Source organism: Eschrichtius robustus, chromosome 18 (assembly GCF_028021215.1).
Source record: "Eschrichtius robustus isolate mEscRob2 chromosome 18, mEscRob2.pri, whole genome shotgun sequence".
Lineage (NCBI taxonomy): Eukaryota > Metazoa > Chordata > Mammalia > Artiodactyla > Eschrichtiidae > Eschrichtius > Eschrichtius robustus.
Genome location: NC_090841.1, coordinates 17,479,303 through 17,507,271, shown reverse-complemented (window position 1 = coordinate 17,507,271; position 27,969 = coordinate 17,479,303). Strand labels below are relative to the sequence as shown.

The following is a 27,969-nucleotide window of genomic DNA, read 5'->3' as shown; positions in this document are numbered from 1 at the left end:
GGAATATGAAGGGGTGTATTAGATGCAGTCTTTCTGTGAGTATAGGGGCTTTGTTTTATTCACAGCTATATCCTCAGTGCCTAGAATAGTAAAATTGGTAATAGAATCAGTTTCAATAAGAGGATAGTGTTTATTACTAAATGGTTACTTATTCACATCTGATATTTGCTGTAGGTACCTAGAATCTAGAAAATGAGAATGCAGTTTAGTGAGCACAGACGTGGCATTTGATAATCATCCAACCATGAGGTGAGTGTACAGATGCCTTGGAAGACTAAAGGGAACTAGACAGTGGTAGCTGCCGTTTAACAAAGTGTTCGTTGTTGCCAGGTGTTTTGATAGTGCAAGGCAAATCTTTGCCTAACGATTTTTTTTTCATATTTAGGGAAAATGTATCTCATGTAAGATTACCTGATTTCCAAATATTGGCACCTAATTCAAATTTTAAAAAATGTGCATAGCAAACAAAACCTGCCTGTGTACTGGATTTGGCCCAGAAGCCAACTGAATATTTAGCTGGTAAAGTGAATGCATACTTCCTTTGACTCCTTAGGCATCAAAGCAAAGAACTCAACCAGTGCTACACACAGGAAGCCTTCCCAGACCTCCTTATCTGTGTTACATCCTCTTTCATAAGGTCCCATAGTCCATGTATTTCTTCTCAGCAGTTGTTACATTTGCAGTCTACATTTGTGTGATTATTTGATTCAAGATATGTCTCTTCCATGGGACATCTGAAAGCTCCCCATGGGTAGAGGCTGGGTCTGTTTTTACTAATCAGTAATTAACAAATGAATGAATGAATTGGGCAGGAGAGATGAATTTTGAAATGCATTCTGTATTAAAGAGTATAGCATCTCACTTGGAATTCTGTGTTGAAAGGTTGAGTCCAACAGTTAGTTGTTTTGTAGGCTCTATATGAGAAAAGATGACTTTTTTCGCCTGTTACATAGAAATTTCAGTGTTATCTACACTAATATATCTTAAAGCATATTTCAGAGAACACTGGCATTTGCAGCAGAACACATTAATGTCAGTATTTATTTGTACTTAGTAATTCCAAAGTTCTTATAGTTTGACATTTTAGGCTGTAGCTAATCCTCTGGACTTACTGCTCTTCCTGGGAAAAATGGAAACACTGCTTCCCTTGAATAGTTATTAAAAATATCTTTTTTAGATTTTGGATATTTGTAAAGTTTGATTATTTTAAGCTCTGGAGGAATGGGAAAGCTGGAGGAGAACTGGCAAGGGTCACTAGAACCAAAGTTTTCTATTAAAAAAAAGAAAAACAAAAATCAATAATAATTTGCCAAGTTACAGCTGAAAGATTTACTGTCATACTGAAATAAAATAAAGGCTGTATTGCTGAAAAAGAGAGGTCACCTTTTCTTTGCCTTGAGACATAATGAAGAAATGTGATGCTGGGAAGTGAGAAACAGCTGGCAGGGAAAGGAGAGAAGACCACAACCTGTTTTACTTTGTGGAAAATTTTTTAACAGTGCTAAACTTTATCCTTTACATTTTTATAAGTTGCAGAAAGGAAAGTCTTAAAAGATTTCTTAAAATTGAATCTGTATGGTTCCATTTATATAACGTTTTCAAAATGACAGCATTTTAGAGATGGAGAACAGATTAGTGGTTGCCTGGGGTTAGAGATGGGGCAGAAGTTTCTATCAGTTTTTGCTTTGTGTATCTTGAAGCTCTGTGTGTGTGACTGTAAACATTTAGGATTATTTCCTCCTGACGCTTCTATCATTATGAAATGACCTTCTTCATCCCTGGCAATATCCTTTGTCTGTTATTAACAGAGCCATTGCATCTTTCCTTTAATTAGTGTTAGCATGATAAGCACACTCTATCTTCTTCATTTTACTTTTAATCTACTTGTATCTTTATATATAAATTGTGTTTCTTATAGGAAGCATATAATTTTATCTTACTTGTTTATCTAGTCTGACAATTTCTTTTAATTGGGATGTTCAGTCCATTTACATTGAATATGATTATTGATATGGTTAGATTTGAGTCTCTCATTCTGCTATTTGTTTTCAATTATCTCATCTGTTCTTTGTACTTCTTTTACTCCCTTTCTGCCTTCTTTTGAATTGAGTGCTTTTTATGATTCTATTTCATCTCCTTTGTTGTCTTATTAGTAACAGCATTTTGTTTTGTTTTGTTTTGTAATTTAACTGGCTGCTTTAGGGTTTGCTGTACACATATTTAAATGATTACATCTACCTTCAAGTGATATAACACCACTCCACATATAGTGTAGGAAACTCTCAATGGTATATTTTCATTTCTCCCTTCCTGGCCTTTATGCTATTATTGTCATATATTTTATTTATGCATATGTTATAAACCCTGCACTAAATTGTTATTTTTGTTTAGTCAATGATCTTTAAAGAGATTTAAATAGTAAGAAAAATTCTTTACCCCTGCAGTCACCATTACCAGTGTTCCTCATTCCTTTGTGTAGATTCATATTTTCATGGGGTTTCATATTCCGTCTAGCAGAAGAACTTCCCTTAGCATTCCTTGTCATGTGGGTCCATTGGTGATTATTTCTTTCAGCCCTTGTATTTCTGAAAGAATCTATTGACCACCTTCACTTTTCAAGGGTATTTTCTCTGGGTTCATCATGTGTTCTTTTAGTATTTTCAAGATGTTTCTCCATTGTCTTCTGGCTTGCATTGTTTCTAGTAAGAAATTTGCTATCATTTTTAGCTTTGTGCTTCAGTACCTGATGTCATTTTTTTCTCTCTGCTTTTAAGATGTTTTCTTTATTACTGGTTTTGAACTATTGATTCTGATGCATAATTTTATTCCTGTTTCTTTGTGCTTTGGGCTTATTGAACTTGGATGTGTGGGTTTATAGTTTTCATCAAATTCAAAACTGTTCTGCCATACTTAAAATATTCTTCTATTTCCCCCCTGTTCTCTTTCAGGAGCTCCAATCACACATAAATTATTAGGATGCTTGAAGTTGTCCCACAGTTTGCTGATACTTTATTTTTAATTCTTTTTTTCTCTGTGTTTTCATTTTAGATAGTTTCTATTGCTGTGTCTTCAAGTTCATTAATCTTTTCTTCCACCATTAATCGCATCTGGTGTATTTTTTATCTCAACTTGGGTCTTTTTAAAAAATCTTCTGTGTCTCTACTTAACTTCTTGTACATGAGGAATACTGTGTTTAATCCTTTTGTCTCTTCATTCTAACATCTGTGTCTAACATCAGTACCCCCTCTCAATAATTGATTTCTTTATTTTTCTTATTATGGGTCATATTTTTTTGCTTCTTTGAATGCCTAGTAATATTTGATTAGACATTGTGAATTTTACCTTTTTGGCAGATGAATATTTTTGTATTCCTATCAATAATCTTGAGCTTCACTCTGGGACGCAGTGGAGGTACTTGGAAACAGTTTGATTCTTTCAGGTCTTACTTTTAAAATTAGTTCGGTGGGACTGGAGCAACGTTTAGTCTAGTCTGTCCCCTACCACTGAGGCAAGACCCTTTGGAGTACTGTACCCAGTGTCCTCTGAATTATGAGATTTTCCAGTCTGCCTGGGAATAGGCCCAGTGCAGGGCCCCGAGTGCACGTGGGGTACTGTTCCCTCTAATCTGTTCCGCTGGTTTTTCTCCTACCCTTAGGTAGTTTCATCACGTGCATGCACTGATCAGTACTCTGCTGAATACTCTACTCAAGCAGTACTCTTTGCAGATCCCTGGGGTTTTCTCTTTGTAGCTCAGTTCCTGTATGCTGACCTGTGAACTCCAGCCATGGTGTCTTGAGAACTCTCCGCTCCATCTCTTCAACTCAGGGAGTCGGCCAGGCTTCACCTGGGTTCTCCCATTCTGCACTGTGGCCTGGAAACTGTCTCAAGGCAGTAAGCTGGGGCGATCACAGGACTCACCTCATTTGTTTCCCATCTCTCAGATAACTGTCCTGCCTGGCTCAACCTCAGTGTGTTGAAAATAGTTGTTTTGCATATTTTGTCCTTTTTATTTTTGTTTTTTGGCTGTTAAATTGGGTTTCTGTTATTCCATTTGGTTGCAAGTGAAAATCTCAGAATTAGGGGTTTTTTTCTTTATATATTTAATGTCACTATTGAGAAAAAAGTTGTACTTACACCATTTATGAGTAAGCCAGTTTCTAAACATGCTTGCTATGTTTAAGTTTATGAAGATCTGAAGTGGGGTAAAGGGAGTGAGGCTGTAGAAAATAAAAGTGACTGCAAGTTCCCTTCCTTCCTCAACGCTTTCTGATTTACTCTTTGGTAGATTGTTGCTCTGCTCCCTTATTAATCAAAGTCCCTTGGCTCCTTTTGGAGAGAGATTCCTTAAATGGGTTTAAATATGCCACTCAAAATGTATGAGGATGTTATAAATAAAATTGTCATGGTCTTTATGTTTTAATCTATATGATTTAAACTTTGGCATAAAATATCATGGAGGAAACATAATGAGAGGACTTAACTCACCAGATATTAAAATGTATTTTAAAGCTACAATAATTAAAATATTGAAGTACTAATGCTAATATAGCCACAGATTCATGGGTCAAAATACAGTGTCCATAAACAGACTCATAAATGTGTTTGAAACACTTAGAATAGGTTATTCAGTTAGATGGCATGGAGACAACTGAACAACTCAGTGCAAAAAATTAAAGTTGGGTATCTCCTCCCCATATCTTATACAGAGATGTATTCCCAATAGGTTAACTATAATCTAAAAGTACTAGAAGAAAATATGGGCAATTCACATAATCTTGAGGGAGAGAAGGCCCTTCTAAGTATGACACAAAAGATACAACCATGAAGGAAATTATTGATGAGATTACACAAAGATTTTATATCTCCTAAGTGGTGAAATAATCATTAAAAGCAGGGAGTTCCCTGATGGCCTAGTGGTTAGGATTCGGGGCTTTCACTGCCATGGCCTGGGTTCAATCCCTGGTCTGGGAACTGAGATCCCACAAGCCGCATGGTGTGCCACCCCCCCAAAAAAAATATCATTAAAAGCAGATTTGATATCCTTACTGTATAAAGACTCCTAATACGGTAGTAAAAAAAAGATGAATGCCCTACTAGAAAAATGGGCAGAGGACATGAGTAGATAATCATAATTAGGGCCAAAAAACATGAATGTCCAGTACATATTTATTTTTTAAATGTTCTATTTAATAATAATAGTAACAATAAAAATAATAATAGTTATAAGAGCTATCACTTATTATTTATTATTATTTCTGTTTGTCTGAATATAAGAACTTTAAACAAATTAGCTAGTTTAATCCTTTGAAAGGCAAATGTACCTATTATCATCATCATTTTATAAATGTGACAGCTGAGACAGGACATGAGGAACCTTGCCTGAGTTGACAAAGCTATCAAGTGGTTGAGTCAAGGTTTAACCCAAGACATCTGAGTCCTGCTCATCACTTCTCAAAGAAGTAAATTAAAACTACCTTAAATTCCACTGCACTTTACAGAGAAGTTGATAATTTGCATAAGATCACACAATTTATAAGCAATAGAAGAGAGCTAAAATTTTTAGGAAGAAAAATCGTAAAAACAGAAGAAGGAAAAAGAGTAAAGTAAGTAAAGTGAGCAACGAAACAGATGTCTTTTAATTTTACAAACTCACCATTTCTTTTCAGAGTATTTAAAAGATGCTTCAAAGAAGATGAAAAGTGGGCTTATGTTTGTAAAACTGGTTAACCCATGTTCAGGTAAGTGCTCCTCCCCTCCCCTCTCATCTGATAATGGTAACTTGAACATTTTTAAAACGTTGTAGCTGAAAAGTGTGTATATTTATTTGTCTTTGTATGTTTGTTCTTCCTGAATAGCTTTTAAAGGTAGGATAGCATTACATGGTGACAAAAGCAAGCTAATGACATAACCAGTCTTTTAAGATAACTCACTTGACTTAAACGTTTTTTTATTTCTTCTTAATTTTAATCCATAGAACTGTATTCATCAGAAATGATGGCAAAAGAAAAAAAATGTAGCGTATTTGATTTCTCTCTGAAAACAGATCCATTTTCCTTGGCCTTTTTAAGCCAACTTTTCCTAAAGTAGTTATCCAATATTAGCCTCCATTTATACTCATTTTATGTTATAAAGTAAAATAAATAACCAGAGTTTAAAAAAAAAAAAGGAAGGCTTTTACTGCACATGCCAAGATTTTGAATAGTTTCATTTTTAGCTGTACTTTCCTTATTTTGTTCAGACCAAAAAGTAGTATATATATTTTTTCCTGTCAAGGGGTGATATTTTTGCATTAAAAGCATTGTATTTTGAGGAGATACATGTTTTATCAGGAATAATTTTACCTTTATATTCAGTGTATTTTGCTTTGTCTTATAATTTTTAGGCAAAAATATTAAAATACACTATAAGTATATAGTAATATTGGTGATACTGTTTATCTCTGTGTGAAATTTTTCTCCATTAGTTTATTTTATAAGATTTACAAGGTTATTATTAATTTTATAAGGCTTTGAGTAGATACCTGATATTTAGCAAATTACTAAAGTCACCTCTTGGTGACTGTCATACTGAATAGTGAAAGCGAGAGAAATCCAGTGGGCAGTGCCGTGTTGTTATTGTTGTTGGAAAGACACATAAATAGAAACAACAAGAGAGGCAAAAATTCCGGCGTCCTCCAGTTTTCTTTTCCTCAAAATGAAATTGGATGTAATTGGTCAGTTATATTATTTGGAACTCCTAGGTATATGTAAGACTAAGATGAGGTGAGAAATGTTTTTTCAAGAGAAGTTTTAGTTAGCAGTAAAGCATTTAACAAAAGGAAGGTACCAAAAAAGTCAGGCTTCTTGTAAAATTCATTTCATCTAAATGTCCGTGGACAACGTTTTGCTATACTGACTATGGAGAAATAAAGGCTAACTCTTGCTGAGCACTTACTAACGTGCTGTGTTAGGAGCTTTACGTGTACGTATTCTATCTTTTCAATCCTTATAAAAAAAATACTGAGGTAGGTTCAGTATTGCTCCCATTTTACAGATATGGAAAGAGAGGTACAGAAAGGATTATATAGCTTCCCCAAGGGCTCACGCCCAGCATGTAGTTGAGATAGACTCAAACTCAGGGCCCTGGATTTTGCTGTGCTTAGAAAAAAAATTCGTGCATTGCAGGGATTCGTTCAGATTCACGCAGTCCTCACCCCCTTCTAACTTCCTTTTTTTTCTTGGTGTTTTAAGAAAGGGAAGTTTTCATCCAATTGGGTGTGGCTTTCCTCACTCCTCATGGCGTAAAGCACGTTGCTGTTGTAGGGCCCTGGCCTTTCTCACGTGGAGCTCGCCTCAGGGGTGTGCAGGCCCTGTCTCCGGCCCTCTGTATGGGAGGCTGTACACCGCCCTGGAGACAGGGCCCACAGGCCACCTCAGTTCATCTGGCTGAGCCATTAGGTTTGGGTAGTTTAAAAATGGGTTTTCCTTCCTGATCTGATGGAGGACTCAATGAGAGGCTCTGTAGCAGTTAAGATAAATGATTTGTACTTTTGTGTTTATTGGTCTAAGTTCAGTGAGGATTATACAGTTGGAAAACAAGCATCTGTATGTAATAGCTACAAGCTTTCCTTGGAGTCACTTTGTATAGACTATATCTATGTATGTTTATGTTCATATTAGGAACATTCCTCAGAACTATTAGATAGTCTTTTGATTTTTGTGTGTGTGTGTGTGAAAACTTACAAATAAAAAACAGATTTGTTTTAACAGGGGAAGGAGCCATTTACTTGTTCAATATGTGTCTACCGCAGCTGTTTGAAATAAAAGTTTTCAAGGAAAAAAACCATTCTTGGTTTATAAATGAATCAGTTCAATCAGGTAAGTGACTAGTGTATATATTTACATTAACTGAACACATACCCTGACTTCGCCATCCTTCACATCTATCTGCCCAGTTTGGAGTCTGGTCCATGGTTTTTTCTTTGTTGGCGTCAGAGCAGGGTTTAATCAAGGAGAAAAGAAAGATTTAAACAAGTTTAGATCAATAACTGTGTGTCTTAGATGGTAGGAAATTTTTAACTAACAATTCTGATTTTTCTCCTCAAACGCTGACACACCCCGAGTCAGATGACTTTTGTACTATGGAGTGCACATTGTGTTCACTGGAAACTCTTTGCTCTTCTCTTAGCCATTTTTGAGGATCTTCAAGTTTTTAACATCTTATTTCCTTGCAAATGGATGCTGATATAGCTTCTAGAAGAGAAGAGAAGAGAAGAGAATAGAATGCTTTCTCATATAAATTACTATGGCCACCCCACCTGCCCCCAACACACACACCCAACACCCAATTTCTATTTCTTTTAAGAGCGTTCCTTTGATATGGGGCTCAGTGTTGACTCGGAAGGAAAAAGGATACCACACGTAGCCCTGACAGTTCTGGGTGAGAGTGGGAGGGTGCGTCATGGGGTGGTTGAGGCAATCTCAGTTCCCTCTGTCCCTCTGTCTCTCATTGTAGAGAGTGCTTTCCATTGCTTTCTAAGCCCTCTGCTTTCTGTTGACCGTCTTAAGTCACCGCTTAGTGCTAAGGTAGAAAGGCCACTTTGACTTTCTTGTAAGGCATCCAGAAGAAGGGTTTATTGCTGGTGTTGAATTTCACATACCTGTGTGCATGAGAAGATTTGAAGTGGTTTTCAGTTGCCGAAATGCAATGGTAGACTGTGTATTTAGCCTGGTAGGGGCCAAGTATACATTCCTTTTTATTGTTCTCTTTTCTTATTTTTCGTTTGGCAATATATGAGAGTTCCCACTTCTAATGTAATATACTTGCCTTTGAGTTTGGCTGGATAGACACAGTAATATCCAGATGAAACTGGAAAATATTCAGAGGCAGTGATTGATTAGCTCTCCTGGACTGTCTGACTTGGTACCTGCTTTTTTTTTTTTTTTTTATAGACTTTTTGTTTTTTTATAGTTTTTGGTTCACAGCAAAGGTACCTGCTTTTTTTCATCATTGTCTTCTTTTTAAACGTAACCTTAAAGAAAGAGCTGTTTTTAAGAATGGCTACCAGGATATTGTTTTCAGGACAAGAAACCTGTTTCTAATTTCTGAATATAATGGATGCCTCATATAAACTGAGCTTAGAGCTTCTGATAGGTTGTTTTCATAAACTTCTCTTCTACTTTTAAAAAAGTAATGTCATCATGTAAAATTATGTCCTTAATTTTTTTTTTAACATACTATGAAATGGATTCATGTATATAATTTACGGTTAGAATTTCTTGGCTGTATAGGTAGGTTGCTCTGTTAAGAGAATAAAAGTCAGTACATGTTTCCTGAAACCAAATTAATAAGTATGGAGATAAATGAATTGTTTATTGTTCTTTTTGAGGAAATACCTCTTCTGGTTCACTTCCATGGAGGAAGGACTCTGGGGTGCTTGGAGGGGCGTGCGGTAGAGAAAAGCGGGGTGCAGGCAGCCTCGTTGGTTTGATTTGCCTTTTTTCCTTCAAGCCTGGAGAGCGCCACTCATCTCACTGCAGAGATTCCAGTTTCTCATGCTCAGTCTTCTTCGACTCCTGCACGCTTGCATTTTTCTTTGGGAGGAGGGATGGGGTAGGTTCTGGAGTGGGTAACGACCTCTGAGCTTTGAGCCATTGACAGTTCAGAGCTGTGAGCCCAGAGCCCATAGGAGAAGCCACGTCCAGAGGGAATAATATTGCTTTCCCGTGGCTTCGTCCTCAAAAGCACAGGAAATTACATTTTATTGCAGCTTTGTAGATAGACTTATACAGGTTTCCTAACGTTTGCCTGATTCACATTCTGTCTGTATTCCCCCGAACCCTGCTATTTTTTTTGGCAGGGGCTGGGAGGTGGGGAGAGTAGGGCCTCTATTAAAAATGATTTCTAAAGAAGAAATGGAAAGTTAAAGATCAAGTTCAGTGTCTTGGCTGTCCTCTCCACACCAGGGATTTGAAGCTGTTTGGAGTGAAATCTCATGGACCATGTTCTGCCTTTTGAGGGAATCACATAATCTTGGGCCTGTGTAGGAGGAGCTTCTGAATTTGGAATTTCACATATATTTTTCAATGAATGGTTCCCACATTGGGATTAAGGTGAACTAACTAAGTTGTCTTTCCGTGTTGTTGAATTCTCTTTTTAATCTGTAGGAGGTCTTCTTCACTTTGCCACACCCATGGACCCTCTGTTTCTGCTTCTCCACTACCTTATAAAGGCTGATAGAGAGGTGAGTTTCCCAGTTTGGGATATTAACAGTGGGGAAACAGAATAGACTGTTTTTTTAACATGATCTCCTCTCTCTCCTTATAATGGTCCAAATGTAGACTCCCCACAGTTCAGATTTAACTTGGTTGGTATAGAACACCTGTATCATGCGTGCTGGTACAGATCAAAGCACCGATCGGCAGACCTGAGATCCAGCATCGTGATCTTGGACTAGCTCACCAATGAGTCCTGAGAACTGCCCAACCCTTTGTGTTACCTGCCTTACTTGTTTGACAAAGCCTAACAATGAAATTCTCATTACGTACTCATTAGTTTTGAAATATAGTACAAACGTTAAGACCTCAGGCCTTGAGAGAATAAAGAAGATTTATCGTCTTTCATTTTCTTCTTTGTGAGACACTGTGAAATAGGTACTCTGGGGGTGTGTCCAGCAAAAGCTCCTTAATGGGGAAGCTGTAGTTGAGGAATCCCAGATGGAGTAAAATTTACCTTTGTGATATAAAGACAGAGTTTATTAATAGTAATAGTTCCAGCCAGAGGTCCCAGGATACCTTTACAGTTGACAATCATTAAGGATCCCAAAGAACTTTTTGTTCCTGTGTGTTTTATCTATCAATATTGACTACATTAGAAATTAAAACTGAGAAATTTTAAAATAATTTTATTAATTTATTTTTACAATAAAAATAATAAGCCCATTATATATAAACATATGACATGTTTCTAATGAAACAAACAGTACAAGTCAGTGAGGAGTATGGTGCTGTCTTACATTTTTGCAAATCTCTTTGATGTCTGGCTTGAGAGACGACAACTGGATTTTCACATCTTGTTCTGCATTCAGTCTGTTTCCATACACTGTTTGAGTGGAAGTGTGTAAAGAATATGCTGCCTTTCACATATGAGGTCAGAAAAGGAAGGAATTGTATATTAGCCTTTTACATAGTTACGGATACTCTGCTTTGGTACTACTCCAAAAACCAACAAGTGGTGGTTTCTTAAAAGTTAGTTGCAATGTGGAATCTGAAACACTGTCAATGAACTTTCCATGTTCTCGTTAAAAAACAAAATTCAAATGAGTAAATTTTAAAGGTCTTATTGGCTTTCTTGAATGATTCACGAATTGGGCAGCATCTATTCTAGCAGACAGAAAGAAGCTCCAAGGAACTGTACAAAATGAAAAACTTTTACAGCCAGAAGGGAATAAGAGAACAAGAAAGTTAAACTAGACTAAAGGGGGATTGGTTATGGCAAGGTCACGTTTCTTTAGGGGATGCCTGGCGTCTATCAGGCAAATGACCTAGCTAGTGCTGATTAGGAGATTACTGATTGACTGGTTTAAGGTTCCACTTCTGGGTGAGCTGAAACTAATTAAGTCTCTGTTTGGGCTTAGCACAAACGACTCCATTTTGGGTCTGCTGTCTGGTTTTTAACACTCTCTTACATTAAAATCTATTGGATCTTTCACGCATATTACTTTGCAATATCATGCATTGGTCATTTGGAAAATATTGTCTCACTGAATTATGCAGGTCTTCCAAATGTCTACACAACTCATTACACACACACACACACACACACACACACCTTTGTTAATTTAATATTACTAGTGATCTCTTTAGAAAACTCTGAGTGTTGGGAAGCTTGTCATAGTGGCAGACAAATTGTCTACAATTCTAATTTTTGCTTTAAAGTTCAAATTTTATCGTTGGCTACAAGTACTGTCAATCTTTCCCTTGAAGTGACAGGTTCACTTCATTTATGTTCTGTCAGTACTCAAGTCTGAATAACCATAGTTCATAGTGGTTCTTTCAGGTAAAAAATTGAGAAAAAAGCAGCTAGTTCTGCTCGCAACTCAGACAGTCACACAGTGCTTTTCCTTGAGATGATCCCTGAGCCTCAGCGGCAGCCGAAGTACTTCAGCCACACTTGACTTTCATCACACGGAGCATTTAACCTACTTGCACTCGAAGGTCAAGATTTAAATAAAAGAAATTGCTTTCGCTCCTTGATCAAGGAAATCCTTAAGTGCCACTGGGATTTTTTTTACCTGCTTGTCCACGGCAGTGAAGAATGCAGCGGCTGCTGGACGGTTTGCTGGCACCACCCTGACCGGTGCTGAGGAGCCAGGGGTTTTACCCACCTTTGCATTGAAATCATCAGTGCAGATGTTGACACAGTGAAAATGCAAATAGCATCGTAACCTTAGTTTGAAAATAGTTTGGAGCTTGTGGACCCCCTGCAGAGGTACTGGATCTCCCAGGGATCCACCAACCACAGCTTGAAAACCTTCGAAATGACAGCTTTAAGGAATAGAGTTATTTAAACACTTAGAGGAATCTTATTTTTGCACTCTCATGTCTGCAAATAGTTTAAGTGCTTATGGGTTCTCACTGAGTACTTAGATCCATTTTCCAAAACTCGTATTTTGTATTTATATCGATTTAATTTGTGATAAATACTGAGAGTAATAAAACTGACTTAAAACTTTAAGTTGTGCTTTCTCCTGATGCACCCTGTCGTCTCTTATTCTCCTCCTCTCCTACATTCTGTGTTCTTTATTGTGGATTAGTGAAGTTTTATTCCTTAGTTCAATCATGTTTCCCCTTATCTGGAAGCTACTGTGGTAGCCGCTGTAATTAGGGCACGGCGAGCAGTGAGGCTGGTGAGCCGTGTATCTCTAAGGAGTAGAAATGGTTCTAGTCACCACCAGGAAGGCCCTAGAAGTATTCAGGGAAGAAGATGGAAACTTCAGGTAGCTCCCATTCCTGGTGTTTCTAGGATACATTAGCGGGAGGAAGCCACCAACCAGCCTTAGTATCAATACATGTGCTGATGCACCTTTAAAGGCCCTCCCCCCATTTGGGGGAACTGTTTGCCTATTTCCCATTAAGACCCTGACTCTGGTGAATTAATCCTCACCCTGGCCCTCTGGGAGGCTCTGGGGGTACTGTGGCTGGTTCAGGGAGGCAGATGCAGAATGAAGCTCATGGTGGTAAGTTGGCTTTCATTGTAAACCATCTTGCTCTCTCTTCCCAAATACTTAAAGTGCCCCTTAAAATAGCCCGTGAGGCATTCAGATATTTCCTCCCCTACATTTTAGATGTGATCTTTTCCTATTTAATTAAAAAAATATCAGTATGTACTTTCGAAATGTTGACCCATTCTTTGTTAAACATGATTTATTTTAACGTCAGTAAAAATAATTCTTCTGTCTAGCTCTCCCAACTGTTATTAACTGTATATTCAAACAAATTTCTTATTGCAAAACTCTTTTATGTATATATGGTAAAGAAAACAAGAATGAAACATTAGTATATTATGAAATGATTATGTCAAGACTGTGTGGTAGGCCATTACATATTAGTAAAATATTGTTTTAAAGTAGTTAAATATTTAACACATTGGGTGATCATGGAAGAATATAGATTAAGGTAGGAATCTAAAGACAGTAACTTGGGAAACCTGTGAATTATTCTTACTATCTGAAGGAAAAAGAGAACATTTCAATTAAAACATTTCTTGCCACTTTATGGAACCCAGGTGCTTTCGAGAGCTTCCTAGAGGGAGCTGAGAGTCAGTTCTGGAGCCTGTCCCGTTAAGGGAGTCCTTAGGTGGAACAAGTGACTTTGAACTTAGTTTAAAGGTCCAGTTATGAGGTTATATAGCTTTGTCTCTTTTTTTTAATGTGTGAGTTTGTTGACTGGAGTACTTGCATCCTGACTGACTAAAGTCTTTTTTTCAGGGAAAGTTTCAGCCCCTGGATCAAGTTGTGATGGATGACGTGTTTCCGAATTGCATCTTGCTGCTGAAACTTCCTGAGCTTGAGAAGTTACTTCGACATGTGACAGAGGAGAAAGGTATGGCCTACGGCCTTTGAAATCAGGCTTATGGCTGCCAGAAAAGCTGGGCACCTGTCTGAGAATGCAGTGGCTTGAGGGCCTGTGGAATATGATGCTTATTCTGTGTGGGTCATAGGGGAAGCTGTCGTTCAGATTCGCTTCCACTTGTCAATATTCATCCTCTCTTGCACTGGCTTGTTCAGTCTGCGAAACTTGAACCAGTGAAATATGAGGGCCTGTCTTCCTGCAGGGCCAGGATTCACGAGGCTCAGGCTTTAGTCTCAGCTCTTCTTTCAACTAGGCTGTGACTTTAGGTTAAAGTGCCTCAACTGCTTTCTGCCTCAGGTTTCTCATTTGTAAAATTGAATAAAATCTATGCCTTTATTGATTCAAGAAACATTTATTGATCATCTACTAAGAAGCACATGTTGAGCACTAGAGCCAGGCTCTAGGGATAGTTATAAATAAAATATTATCCTTTGCCTCACTTTGCTTCTACTCTGACGGAGACAAATGACAAGTAGGGCAATGACAGTAGGGAATAAGGGAAGTGAACTCTGGGTTTTGTGGGGATGCACAGGACAGGTTTATAACCTGGCCTAGGTAGGGTGGGAAGTGCGGGTAGGGGGGTATTGTGTTGCTTTCCTGTGGGAAATAACCTCTAAGTGGAGGCAAAGTCAGAGTAGCAGCATGGATGTATGGAAAAGTTTGTCATGCTTAGCAAGATCCAAGAAGTTCAGTGATGCGTTTAGGTTAGTAAGGAGAGAACAGGGGAGACTGCTGGGCAAGGGTTCAGGTGGTGAAGGGCCTTATATGTGTCTGGACTTGACCTAATGGTAGTGGAGTGTCAGCAAAGTTTTAAGTAGGGCAGTGCTATTGTGTGGAGAAGCTAAGGTCCAGTCCCCAGAGGCTGCTGCTGTGGTCCAGGTGGGAGGTGATGGTCGCCTGAGCTTAGGAGGTGGAACCAGAAGGAAGTAGCAACCTCGTGTGTTGACTGGATGATGGTCAAGAGAAGGAGGAGTCAAGGATGGCTTCTGGGCTTGTGCCTTGACCCACAGGATGGGTAGAGGTGGCCCCCTGGAGACAGGGGACATGGGTGGGAGGAGCAGGCTAGGGGTGACAGAGAGATGAGTTGTAGGCATTCATCTGAATTTTGAGAGGAGGAAGTGAGGCAGTGTGTGAATGTGTTTTGACAGGTTTGTAATAGCATTCAGACTTAGAATCAGTGTCTCCAAAAATCATCCAAGTAGTTTTAGAGTTAATACGGAAACACAGTGTGAGAACCGAAACAGCGGGCTGATAAGTTATGGTTATTTGGGGTTCTAGATGGTTTGGCCAACTATGGTAGTTCTTCTAGGACCAAGAAAGTGGTGACTCCAAGAAGTGTAAGCTTACGGTGGAAAAAGGGAAACCCTCATTCGTTGCATTTCACATTCGAAGGGTCTACTAAATTCACACTTGGCCAGACACAGAGCTCTGTTTTGAGCCTGAGGGGTATGTGGTGCCCAGGTTTTCATCAAAGCAGCCCGATTAATGACACTCCCTGGTGCTGACCTTGGCAGGAGACAGTAATCTTTTTGTGGGTGACAAATGAAGTAGCTCATAGCCATTTCTGAAAGCTAAAGCAGTGAGCAATAATTACAAGTCATTTTCATTTTGCCAAGTTAATGGAAGCTGACAACACGATTAACTCATTATCCAAAAATCTTCCAATAGCTGTATAAGAACAGTTACCTGAAACCAAAACCCAGCAGCCCAAATTCAGAAATAGTATTAAAGCATTGTCATTTGTTAGTGTACAGCCTGTGTTCCAAAGCAGGAGCTTCCCTCACTTCCATTCCTTCCTCCTTGCTCACTGACCCCCTGACCGTCTGTTGAATCATTATCTGAACTCCTGTCCTAATCTCTTTCACTTCTCAACATCGCCTAACTTTTGGAAGTTCTGCTGTAATAGAAAGTGAATGCCTTATACTTGTCTTGTTTGACCAGCTCTAAGTAACCAATTGTAAACTTCAAGCTACTGTGTGTTTCTCTTTGGATCTTTGTGGAAAATGATGTCTGTCTTAGTATGCTGTCCTTGTATACAGAAATGACATGAGGAAAAATATTTCACATATTTGTGTTCTGCGTCAAGGGGTGAAGCAAGCGATGTGGAATTGCTTCTGTTTTGATGAAGAGGCCTTTTTGAAGGTTGAGGCATTAGAGATCTTATTATTTCTTGTTTTTAAAAAATTTGGGGGAATTCCCTGCCGGTCCAGTGGTTAGGATTCCGTACTTTCACTGCCGAGGGTGCAGGTTCAATCCCTGGTCGGGGAACTAAGATCCCGGAAGCTGCGCAGCACGGCCAGAAAAAAATTTTTTTTGTTTTGTTTTGTTTTTGAACCTTCCATTATTTTAAGATTTACAGAATGTAGTTCATTAGGGGAAGAATTAAATTATGAAGGAACTGCCAAGACTTCTAGAGAATTGCATACATCTTTTACCCTGTGAAATTTAACCTAAATTACTTTGTTTTGCCTTACTGTCATTAAAAAGGAAAGAAAGAAAAATTTGAGGCCTAGGGTTTTTAGAAACCTGGCATGTATAAAGGTTGATGATATAACTGCTTTGAAAATGAAAGTACATGGGCAGGGGAGGCAGTTTTTTTAATCAAAAAATTTAAAGGTACAGAAAAACTCAGAGGAAAAAAACTACAAACATTTGTCTCCAACTGCAATAATCAACCAGTGTTAATGTTTTGTTATTTTTGCTTCATATCTCTTTCAGGAAAAGAATTTCTTTAGGAACAATCTGGTAATCTGATCACAGGATTTGATAGCCTACAAGAAAAATTAAGAATGTATTTGCTACATAGTTTTGAGCAAATCATTCAAACTTTTCAGCATCCTTGATCTGTAAGATGAAGAGTTTGAAGGGTTAAGAGTATCCCTCATATTCTGCCATATGTTATAATTAGTCCTCTGCAAAGTTGTTCTAAATCATAAAATAAAGCTTTCCTTCTCTTACCTTTAGAGTGTTGAGATCTCTAAATTACCAGCATATGAACATTGTTTAAGAATTGCAGTTAATAGTATCTACTATCCACCACAAAGAGTTGCTTCAGGAATTAAATGAAATAATACAAGTAAATCAGTGCCCAGAGAGTGCTGGGTGTAGAGTAAGTGCTCAATAAATGTTTGTACCATTAAGGCTTGTGAACTAGAAATTTTAAATTCTTTGCTGATGTTTAAGTACTAGGTATACAGTAAGTGACCAATGCACATTTGTTTGATGGTCCATTGATTAATGCAGAGTCAGGTGGTTTAAGTGGGAGAATGGGGATAATCAGATAATAATAAAAATGTCTACCATATATTAACAAATTATTATATATCATCTCTATGCTTGTTGTTTTACGTATATTATTGAATTCTTGCAGTAATTCCCTTTCATTGTTAGTAGAACCTGAATTTTTACAAATGAGGAAATTGAAGCTCAAAGAGTTTAAGCACATTGACTAACATCATAGAACTTGAAGTGGTAAAATCAAGATTTGAACCCATGTCTGTCTGACGGCAACTCTTTCTCTTCCTTCTTACAACTGTGTAACACTTCCAGGAGACTCTGTTAGAGTTTTTAGGTGTTGTCTCATGTAAAAATAGAAACTTAATTTTTTGTTAGTCTTGTATATCCCATTAACAATTTCTCTTCGTGAGACAAAGAGAGAGACAGGAAAGGAGACAGCGGGAACTTCTACAGCTTAAGGAAAAGACAGTTCTCATCCTGGCAGTGAGCGTTCTGTTTTGCAGGCAACCTCTTTTAGCGATTGCCTTGGGTCCTGGCTGCTTGTTTGAATTTAGATATTTTTAAGTTAGTATTTGGTTCCATTCTCTGTATTTTATTGCTAGGGTTTTTAAATAAGAAACAAAGAAGACTGCTAAAGAGTGGTCAGGTACTACCCGTGACAGGGAGCAGAGATAAAGAGGAAAGTTGATGTTTTTTCAATTCCATCCTCCCCACAGGCACTGTGCAGAGAGAGTAAAAACCTGAAATGCTCAAATTCCCCAGCCAGCTATTTTGATATTGGACTCCAGATGCTGTCTCAAAAGTCTGTGGCATTGAAGATCTCGTTAAGCCTGCTAGGTTTATGAGAACCTTTCCTTCTCCCTGCCGGATAAACCAGCCACAGTTGTCTACATCCTGAATGATGATGGCGGTGACCTTAGTTAGTTAGCACTGCCTGCTTTATTAGTGAGGGAAACGATGTGTCTCAGTTTGCTAGCTCTGGGGCTCAGCATGCTTCTTGCCAAAAAAGCTCCCATTCAGTGGAGAGATGACAGGGGAAAGGACTAATAAAGGGTTATGAACTTCATCTTGAGTATAACACTCTGTTTCATATTGCAAGCAAAAGCTGTGCTGCGCTGTCCATTGTGATTAACAGGAAGAGCCAGGAAAACTTACCTGATTAAAATACCCCAAGCACAGTTGCCAAGTTTCTATCCCCAGGAGGCAGGAAAAAAAAAAAAGAGACCATATGAGTTTCTCAGTGATGGAAAACATTCAGAAAGTAGATGTGAAAATCTGCTCCAGGCAGTTTGTTCAACAATACATCAGGGAAATTCAAGTTTGTGAACTGATTACCCAATTGCTGAACATGTTATTTAATTGTGGACTCCTTTTTATTCCATCTTTATTTTGTAAACCCAATCTTTCCAGATGTTTGAGACCAGTTTTATAGGCACCAGACACATTAGGGAAAGAAACCTTTCCAGCATGTGCACATGTCATCTAACTCACAACCTCGCAAATATTAAATTTAGGACACAATAGAACACGTTATGGTATTTTTCATAATTGTGGGTAATCTGTGGCCTTCGTGAATATTTTAAACCACCTTGCTTATCAAAATGTGTAAATTTTAAAATTAAACAGTAGTTTATGCACTTCGTCCTTGTATAGTATTTTGGGATATTCAAGCTTGATACTTCTTAGTGATCACCTTGTCCAGGGGAATGTTTAGTTAGAAATAAATTTGTAATTTAAAAACTTCCTAGGAAAAAAACTCCAGGCCCAACTGGCTTCACTGGTGAATTCTACCATACTTTAAGAAAAAAATAATACTCAAAGAAATAATGATACTTAGTCAAATTCTTTTAGAAATTAAATGAAGAAGACATATTTCCCAACTAATTTTGAGACTGGAATGGCCCCAGTACCAGAATCAAAGTTATTACAAAAAGAAAACTAATCTAGTATCCCTTATGATCTTAGATGGAAAAATCCTTTAAAAATATTTGCAAATTAACTATGTAAAAAGGATGGTACATTATAACCAAGTGAGGTTTATCATAAGAATGCAGAGTTGGTTGAACATTAGAAAATCAATCAGTATGATTCACCATATTTATACATTACAAAAGAAAAACTATGATCATCTCAGTAGATGCAGAAAAAAACATTTGACAAAATTCAGTCATAATATAAATTCTCAGCAAATTAGAGATAGGAAGGCGCTTCCTCCTTCTGGTAAAGACATCCATGACAAACCTAAGCTAATATCATACTTCATTGTAAAAGACTGAACACGCTTTTCCCCTAAGATTGGTACAAGATAAGGATGTCAACTCCTTATCCTGCTAGTGGAAATCCTAGCAGTTGCAATAAGATAAGAAAAAAATTGGGACTTCCCTGGCAGTCCAGTGGTTAAGACTCCATGCTTCCACTGCAGAGGCATGGGTTCAATCCCTAGTCAGGGAACTAAGATCCCACATGCCAATAAATAAATAAATAAAAGCTATGCAGCTTAGAAAGTAAATAGTGAAACTATCTTTTTTTCATAAACAGTATGGTCATGTATGTAAAAAGCTCAAAAGAATTTACCAAAAAAAAAAAAAAAATCACTAGAACTAATAAGTTCTCAGGATATAAGGTCAATATAGAAAAATTAATTCTATTTCTGTATATTAGCAGTGAACAATTGGACAGTGCAATAAAAGCACACCATTAATAATATAAAAAATCATGAAGTTTTAAGGATAAATGAAACGTAAAATATGCAAGACCAGTACACTGAACATTACAAAACATTGCAGAGAAATTAAAGAATTAAATAAGTAGAGAGATATACCATGTTCATGAATTAGAAGACTTAATATTGTTAAGATGTCCATTCTCTCCAAAGTAATCTATAGAGTTAATGGAATGACTATCAGGGTTTTTTTTTTTTTTTGGTAGAAATTGAGAAGCTGATTCTAGAATTTATATGACTGTGCAAAGGATCTACAGTAGCCAAAACAATTTTGAAAAAGAAGAACAAAGTTGGAGAACTTACACAACCTGATTTCAAGACTTACTGTAAAGCTACAATGATAAAGAAATTATGGCATTGGTTTAAGGTTAAATAGATAGATAAATGGAACCAAATAGAACAGAAGTGGACCCACACTTATGTAGCCAATCTTTTTTTTTTTCCAACGGTGTCAAGATAATTTAATGGGAGAAAGGATAACCTTTTCAACAAATAACCTGGAAAAATTGGATATCCATATGAAAAACAATTAACATTAACTCTCACCTCAGAGTCATACAGAAAAATTAACTTGAAGTGGATCAATAATTTAAATGCAAAAATGAAAACTATTGAATTTCTGGAAGAAGCCATAGAAGAAAACCTTTGTGACCTTGAGGATTGGCAAAGATTTCATAGGACACAAAAACTACTAACCATACAAAAAAATTATAAATTACATATCATTAAAATTAATATCTTCTGGTCTTTGAAAGATACCATTAAGAAAAAAAAAGAAGACAAGCCACAGTTGGAAGAAAATATTTATATGACATATATCTGATAAAAGATATATACAAATGTATAAAGAACTCTTTTAACACAATAATAAGGTGATATCCGGCCCTGTAGAAAAATCAGCAAAAGGTTTGAACAGACTTCACAAAAGAAGATTTACGAATAAGGCACATGAATAGATGTTCAATGTCATTCGTCACCAGAAAAATGTAAATTAAAACCACAGGGAAATATCACTGATCTCCATCAGAGTTGCTAAAATAAAACAGACAGACACTACCAGTAAGTTATGGAACAACGGAAACTCACCTGCCTGGCTAGTGGAAGCATACAATGGTCGAACCACTTGACAATTTCTTGTGACTCAGTAACTCGACTCCTAGGTATTTGCCCAAGACTTGTGAAGACGTATGTCCATACAAAGATTTGTGCAGGAATGTTCGGAGCAACGTTTTCAAAATAGCCCCAAACTGGAAACAACCTAAATGCCCTTCAGTAGGTGAGTGGGTGTGCAGAACATGGGATATCCATACCCAGGATACTATCGCTAGCTGCAGCAAAGTGGAAGAATCTCACAGAAATTATGCTGAGCAAAAGAAGAGGGTCACAAAAAGGTACTCACTGTATGATTCCATTCCTATGATGTTCTAGAATAAAGCAAAAACAATTCTGTGATCATAGCAGATCAGTGGTTACCTGAGGTCTGGATAGGGATGGGAGAATTGACTGTAAGCTCCGGGGAACGTTTTGGGCTGGTGGTTACATGACTGTATGTAGACACTTGGCCATACTCCTCAAATTGTACACCGAAAATGGGTGTGTTAATCATACGAACATTATTCCTAAATACAGTTGTTTTTATAAAAAAATGAAGTAGAACTGATCCAGCACAAGGAGCTAAGCCTCCTGATTTCAGACACAGTTTGTTTTGGGGTTTGTTTGTTTGTTTGTTTGGCTTTTTCCTCCCTCGTTGTCCTCCACAGGATAATGTTCCTGTCTCCCACGGAATCCAGTGGGAAGCAAGGCAGGAGTGACTCGAGCCTGGGCGACCAGGAGGGTGATTTGGGAGGAAGATGGCACACAGAGCCTCAGCTCGGGCCTCTGGGCTTCCTGGATGGGTTTAGTCTTGCTAAGACAGGATGAAGTCACGCCCAGAGAGAGATGCAAGTTGGCGTCCAAGGAGGAGGCAGTGGAGCCGGAAAAGAGTCAGAGGAAGAGACATTAGAGATGCAGAAAGACCAAGAGAAAGGCTGTATAGGACCATGGTGGAGAGTCTTTTCCCATAAGGAATAGGGTCGGAACTACTGAGCGGGGTGAGGACTAATTGATCTCAGTAAAATGAACACCAGATGCACGGCTTTGAAGTCAGGTTGGGAAGGAATCCAGTGCTCCTGTTTACCAGCTCAGTGACTTTGGACAATTTATTTAACTTCACTCAAACCTAATTTTTTAAGATGGGGACAAATAGTAGTTTTTACCTGAGATTTATTCTGAGCATTCAATGAGAAAATGTGTATGAAGAACTTAGCACAGGCCTGACTATACATTAGATGCTGATGTTATTATCATTAACAAGTTACAATTTAATTTTTTCGTAACTAATACTAAGTATTTGCTGTGTGCCAGATGTTGTGCCATCACCTCATTCAATAGGTGACTTCCCGAGGTGACATCGTGCACTGGGGGTGTAGGAGCCCCAGCAGTACGGCTCATAGCCTGGTCTCCACTTCTTCTGAACCAGCATTTCCAGAGGGAAAGGAGGGGCCTGCAAGGGGCTCAGAGAGTGAACGAGAGGGAGGAAAGCTATGGCAGATTGTAGAATGTCCTTTCAGGAAATTTGGAGGTAGAGGCAAGAGACAAGTGAGTGGCAGAGTCAAGGTGGGATTTCTGGGAGAGACCTGACCACTGAGCCTCTATGGAGATTGTCTCAGGCAATGATCAGAACGTCTGAGACTCATTCAGCAGCGTACATGTACTAAGTGATTGCTGTATGCTCTTAGAATTCCCCCTATTTTTGTACAAAGAAATATTATGTCACCTCCAGGGAGGCTGAGTCTAGCCTCATCTGCCTTGGTTCCACAGCACGCTGTTTGCCAAGCAGTCTTGGCTCCAGGAGAGCAGGCATTGCGCCTTGGAATTCTCAAACTTCTGGCAATGCCGTTTGCAAGGGTCCCTCATTTTCATTATTCCAGTGACGCGTCCTGAGGGAGATGGGTGCAAAGGTCCAGCACCCACTCCATCCACCTCTTATTGCCCACAGTGTTGACGACCACAGGCTGAAATGGGGAGGAAATGTGCAAGAGCTCAGGCCAGCCCCTCCCCATACCAACCGTTTAGTGAATCTTCAAGCAGTTTAACAGATTGCTGAAAACCACCCCTGAACAAGCAGTTTCCGTTTCCCACCATGATCATGAGGAAAGAGAAAGCGTCATTCTACGTAATTCTAGCAGAGTCACATGTGGCGAGTTTGCATCTGGCCGTGGGAATTCCAGTGGTCACGAAGGTAACTCCTGCACGGAGGCTGGAGGCCGGAGTGGAAGAGCTGCGTCTGCTGACTGCACAGAAAGCAAGAAACCCTGTGAATGAAGTGTTACCAAGGAAATAACGGCTTAATATCATATGCCATGTATGACATTAAGCCGTCAGATTACATAAAGCTAGCTGGATTGTGAGGAGAGGAAGTATAATTTATATGAGATGAAACTTTTATCCCCATAAAGGGCCAGATTGAGCCTATCATAAATCTAAATTCCTTTGAAGTAGCTATGGTTATATTGGTAATACATTAAAAGATAGATATATCTTTTCTTCTTTCTCCACTGATCCCACCAGAACAGCACTAAATAATTAACAAGATTCTTTTCCTGAATGTATGCAATGAACTTCGTAGGCACCTGCATTTAGCTCCAATTTTCTTTCTTGGGGTTTCCATTTTTATTTTAGAAAAGGAGTCTTTCATTGAAAACATTGAGGTGAGCTTAAAATTATTCAGAAAAATTAAGATTGCTCGGTATGTTAATTTGCTGAGTTTTAAAAATTACCTTTTGAGACGATGACTAGATTTATTGTGGTGACCATTTCAGAATGTGTATAAATATCAAATCACTACACCTGAAACTTAATATGATATTGTATGTCAGTTATACTTCAATTAAAAAATTACCTTTCCTCCAGGTTTATTTGTAGAATTGTTTTCAGTTTTATTGAGAAATAATTGACATATATCACTGTGTAGGTTTAAGTTGTACAAAATGATAGTTTGATTTACATATATTTTGAAATGGCTATCAGTAGATTTAGTTAACATCCACCATCTCGTATAGATACAATAAAAAGAAGAGAAAAAAAATTTCTCCTTGTGATAAAAACAGTTTGTATAATTTGATAATTTTCTTAAATTCCCACTCATTTAATAGTTGGTTGAGATCTGAGGTACCCCAGTTCTGTTTAGGGATTTTTTTTAAAGTCTCACGTATGCTCCCAGGGTTATAAATTGAGTTTCTCAAAAGTGTAAAATATTAGGAAATATTTTATTTTATTTTTTTTGACCACGCCTCACGGCTTATGGGACCTTAGTTCACCAACTAGAGATTGAACCCAGGCCCTCGCAGTAAAAGCAGAGTCCTAACCACTGGGCTGACAGGGAATTCCCTGAAATATTTTAAAACTCTTATCTTGTATACGATATAAACTTACAAGTTTATTTTTTGTTTAATCCACTGCACTCTTTTTTTTTTTCTTTTAATTTAATCCAGAAATAGACAAGAAGAAATATTACAAGTACAGCAAAGAGAAGACATTAAAATGGCTGGAAAAAAAGGTACAGTACCTCTCCAATGCCTTGTGGCAGAAAGGGTTTAATGCTCCTTTTTAAACATATTTAGAGAAGGTCGTAAGCCTGACCCCAAAGACCATCTTGAACATCCAACTACAAGAGAGAGGCTGTACAAAGACCTCCAAGTGGGAGAAGAATCTTTGGCTTTTCATTCTCCCTAATTCATGTATTTTTGGACTTAGCTTGATGTGTTGCTTTGACCTGCATCCCTGTTTCCCTGTGGTCCTCACCAGTGAATGAAGAAGTTCTTGCTATTTGTTGGTGTAGACTTGAGTCTTTCAAGCCAGGTAATACCAGGGCTACGTGCACTTGATGCTGTCAGTCCTACAGGCGTCTCAGAGGTCGACGTTGCTCACACATGACCCACAGGGGACCAGGCAGATGGGATTCAGGCTTAGTGTCTGGATGCTGAAGAGGGGCCATCTTCCAGGCAAACCCTGTATCTTAGTGATCCTAAGAATTAGACCTAATATAAGGTCTTGGGCAGTGTTTTTCAAATCGATTTAGTGGATCACAATCAGTATTTCTCTTGGAATGGAATGGAATAGAATAGGATAGGCTGTATTAAAAGATAGCACAGAGTATGGGCAAGTATTAAGTATGACTGTATGAAACATATTTATATATGGTTTGGGGTATTGGGTTGCTGTGTATTTCTTATTATGGGTATAGTAAAGGAAAAAACAAAAAAGCTACTGGTCTAAGGATATTGCATACTTTTCACCGTGGTCTAAGGATATTGCATACTTTCACCGTGATAAAGAATCTCGCCAGACCAGATCTATGGATGACAAAGTTTTTGTAAGTTCAGTGGATACCAGTTCTAGTACTGCTTCCTAAGATTCTCTTCTATCTTGTATGTGAAAAACATGTTTGTAATATCATGTTACTGAGCACATTGGGAACTTGGGAACATGGAAATGAACCTTGCAGAATTAATCAGGTTCTTATGTACAAAGTGGTGAAAAGATTTGAAAAGTACCCATGTTTCACTTTTCATTTGCTTTAATGGTAAGTAGTATTTGCATTAGTAGAATTCTGTGTAGGTGAAGAATGAGAAGTGCTGAGCAGAAACTTGGCATTTTGTTTTTGCTCTTAGCAAATGATAATGACATGAAATAGCAAAGTGAGGTTTATGTTTATTGATTGTGTTTCCTTTCTTAAATTCCTAGGAAGTGAGAAATTTATATTATTTATTCTATTTAGAAAATCATTACATATAAGCTTTGTGCCATGTTCTGTATTAAGAGCTTAACATACATTAACTCGTTTAATCCTCACAACAGTACTGTGAGATAGGTACTATCTTTATCCCCCTCTCATAGATAGAGGCACAGAGAGGTTGAGTAACTAGCCCATGGTCACAGAGCAAACCCAAGCAGCCTGCCTCCAGAGTCAGTGCTCTCATATTGTGTAGGCCTTAGGAAGTCCATGTCCTGAGCTCATCCCGTAGTGCTGTCACTACCCTTCACCTTTCTTCAAATGTGCAGCTATCTCTCATCTTGTGATATCTGGTGAAGGTATTTCTAGGTCCTCAACTACGTCTTCCTGGATCTTAACTGGATTGAGGACTGTCTGGAAAGTCATGGGGTTTCTAAAGTTAGTTGAAAATACCCTGATAGTCCCCTTTTGGTTATTTCATAGGTTAATCAGACTATGGCAGCATTAAAAACCAATAATGTAAATGTCGGTGCCCGGGTACAGTCTACTGCATTTTTCTCTGGTGACCCGGTTTCCAGTGACAAGGAAGGTAAGTAAATCATTTCATCAGAAATTATTTTTGTCTGGAGTAAGCTGCTGACCGGAGTAAATGCCAGTCTTATGATTTTAAAATCTTAATGTCTCAGAAGCTTCACATTCTTGCCGATGTGTTCTCATAGATCTTGTGGCAGGTGTGCATTTTATTTCAGAACCAAGTAGTATTTCTGCCATAGTTCACTTCTTTCACTAATTGATACTTAAATCATTCATTCAAGAAATAGATATTTTGCGCTAACAGTAATGACAGCCCTAACAACCCTGGCTATCATTTAGGGTTGTGTTGTGTGCCAAGCCTTTTACTAAGTTGCCAGTGTTCACACATTAGCCCATCTGACCCTCCATCTAAGTCTCATTTTACAGTGAGAGTCCTGAGGCTGTGTCCAGAGTCACACAGCTAGTAAACGGTAGAGCTGAGCTACTAATGGAGCTTGCCTGACTCTTAAGCCCACACTCATAACCTTTTTGTTGTACCGTTCGTGCGGCACAAGGATTTCCAGTGAGCTGTATCTGCATCTTACTCTCAAGGAGCATAGGTCCTACTGTAGGTCTCAATATTTTGATTTTTAGATGAAACTTTATTCAATTGGCAATTTTTTCTCTTAGGTTATTAAGGTAAATTTTTTGCTTTTTTACAATGTAGTGTCCTCTTATTGTTATGTGTGTAGTTGAATAAAAACAGCTATCTAATGTAATTAACTTTCTGAAATGGTAGGACAGACATTATTCTGACTTTAAGCTCCAATTCAGTGTTCCCCTGTTCTAGTATACAACTCCAAAACACCAGAGTTTCATCATTTAAAAAAAAAAAAAGAAGAACTAGGAACGGTGGCCTGTTGGTGATTCAGGCAATCTTTGATTTGCAGAAATCCACCTTACAGTACGTTATACATATGGATAATAGCTGGCTCCTGCCATTCTGGGAGTGGTAGACTTGCCCTTAACATCTCAGTTTACCAGCTATCAGTGTCTTTGATTGGCTTTAACAAAAGAAGAGAAGGGACTGAGTCAAATGGCTGGACAGATGGACAGATGCATGGATGGATGGATGGATGGATAAAACCATAGATTTTTGTTAAAGTAGGAGAAGGGGTGTTAAAGGTTATTTAGACAGATCTTCTCATTTTAGAAATGAAAAACTGTGGTCTTAGAGAAGTAGATGACTTATTCAAGGTCACCCATCCTAGCTAGCAGGCCAGGTCTTCTGCTCTGAGGCCAATGTTTGTACCAATCTCTAAATATGAGTCTGGGCTTGGCTATATGACCATTTAGGTTCCCAGCCATAAAGTAAGCTTTATACTCTTTACATTCTTTCCTTTTTTAGATCTTTAGCTTGATATGCTACCAGAAGAAGCAAACAGATGGTATATTGGCTTTCTTAAAATAACTTTCTTTGTCTATTCATGACTCGTTAGATAATTACTAACTCAGAACCATGAGCATATTTTAAGAAGGGTCCAGTGATAACTTTCAGTTCTGTGCTGGCAGTGAAAATCTCTTACTGAAGACTTTTTGAGATCAGGTGGACC

The 27,969-nt window shown here is 38.1% G+C and overlaps 1 protein-coding gene across 7 annotated transcripts in view; it reads left to right on the top strand.

The window, feature by feature from the left end:
• Positions 1-27,969, top strand: part of RNASEH2B (ribonuclease H2 subunit B) — an 82,547-nt gene that overhangs the window by 18,753 nt on the left and 35,825 nt on the right. For 4 of the 7 annotated variants that reach the window (XM_068526499.1, XM_068526494.1, XM_068526493.1 and 1 more), the window contains 6 exons: positions 5,667-5,738; positions 7,749-7,856; positions 10,146-10,222; positions 13,967-14,081; positions 24,603-24,667; positions 26,327-26,432. In XM_068526499.1, the coding sequence (XP_068382600.1) occupies positions 5,667-5,738; positions 7,749-7,856; positions 10,146-10,222; positions 13,967-14,081; positions 24,603-24,667; positions 26,327-26,432 (543 nt within the window). Of the gene's footprint in view, positions 1-174; positions 250-2,648; positions 2,703-5,666; positions 5,739-7,748; positions 7,857-10,145; positions 10,223-13,966; positions 14,082-24,602; positions 24,668-26,326; positions 26,433-27,969 lie in introns of those variants that run through there. The other 3 variants (XM_068526496.1, XM_068526497.1, XM_068526495.1) reach the window with 2 other exon arrangements.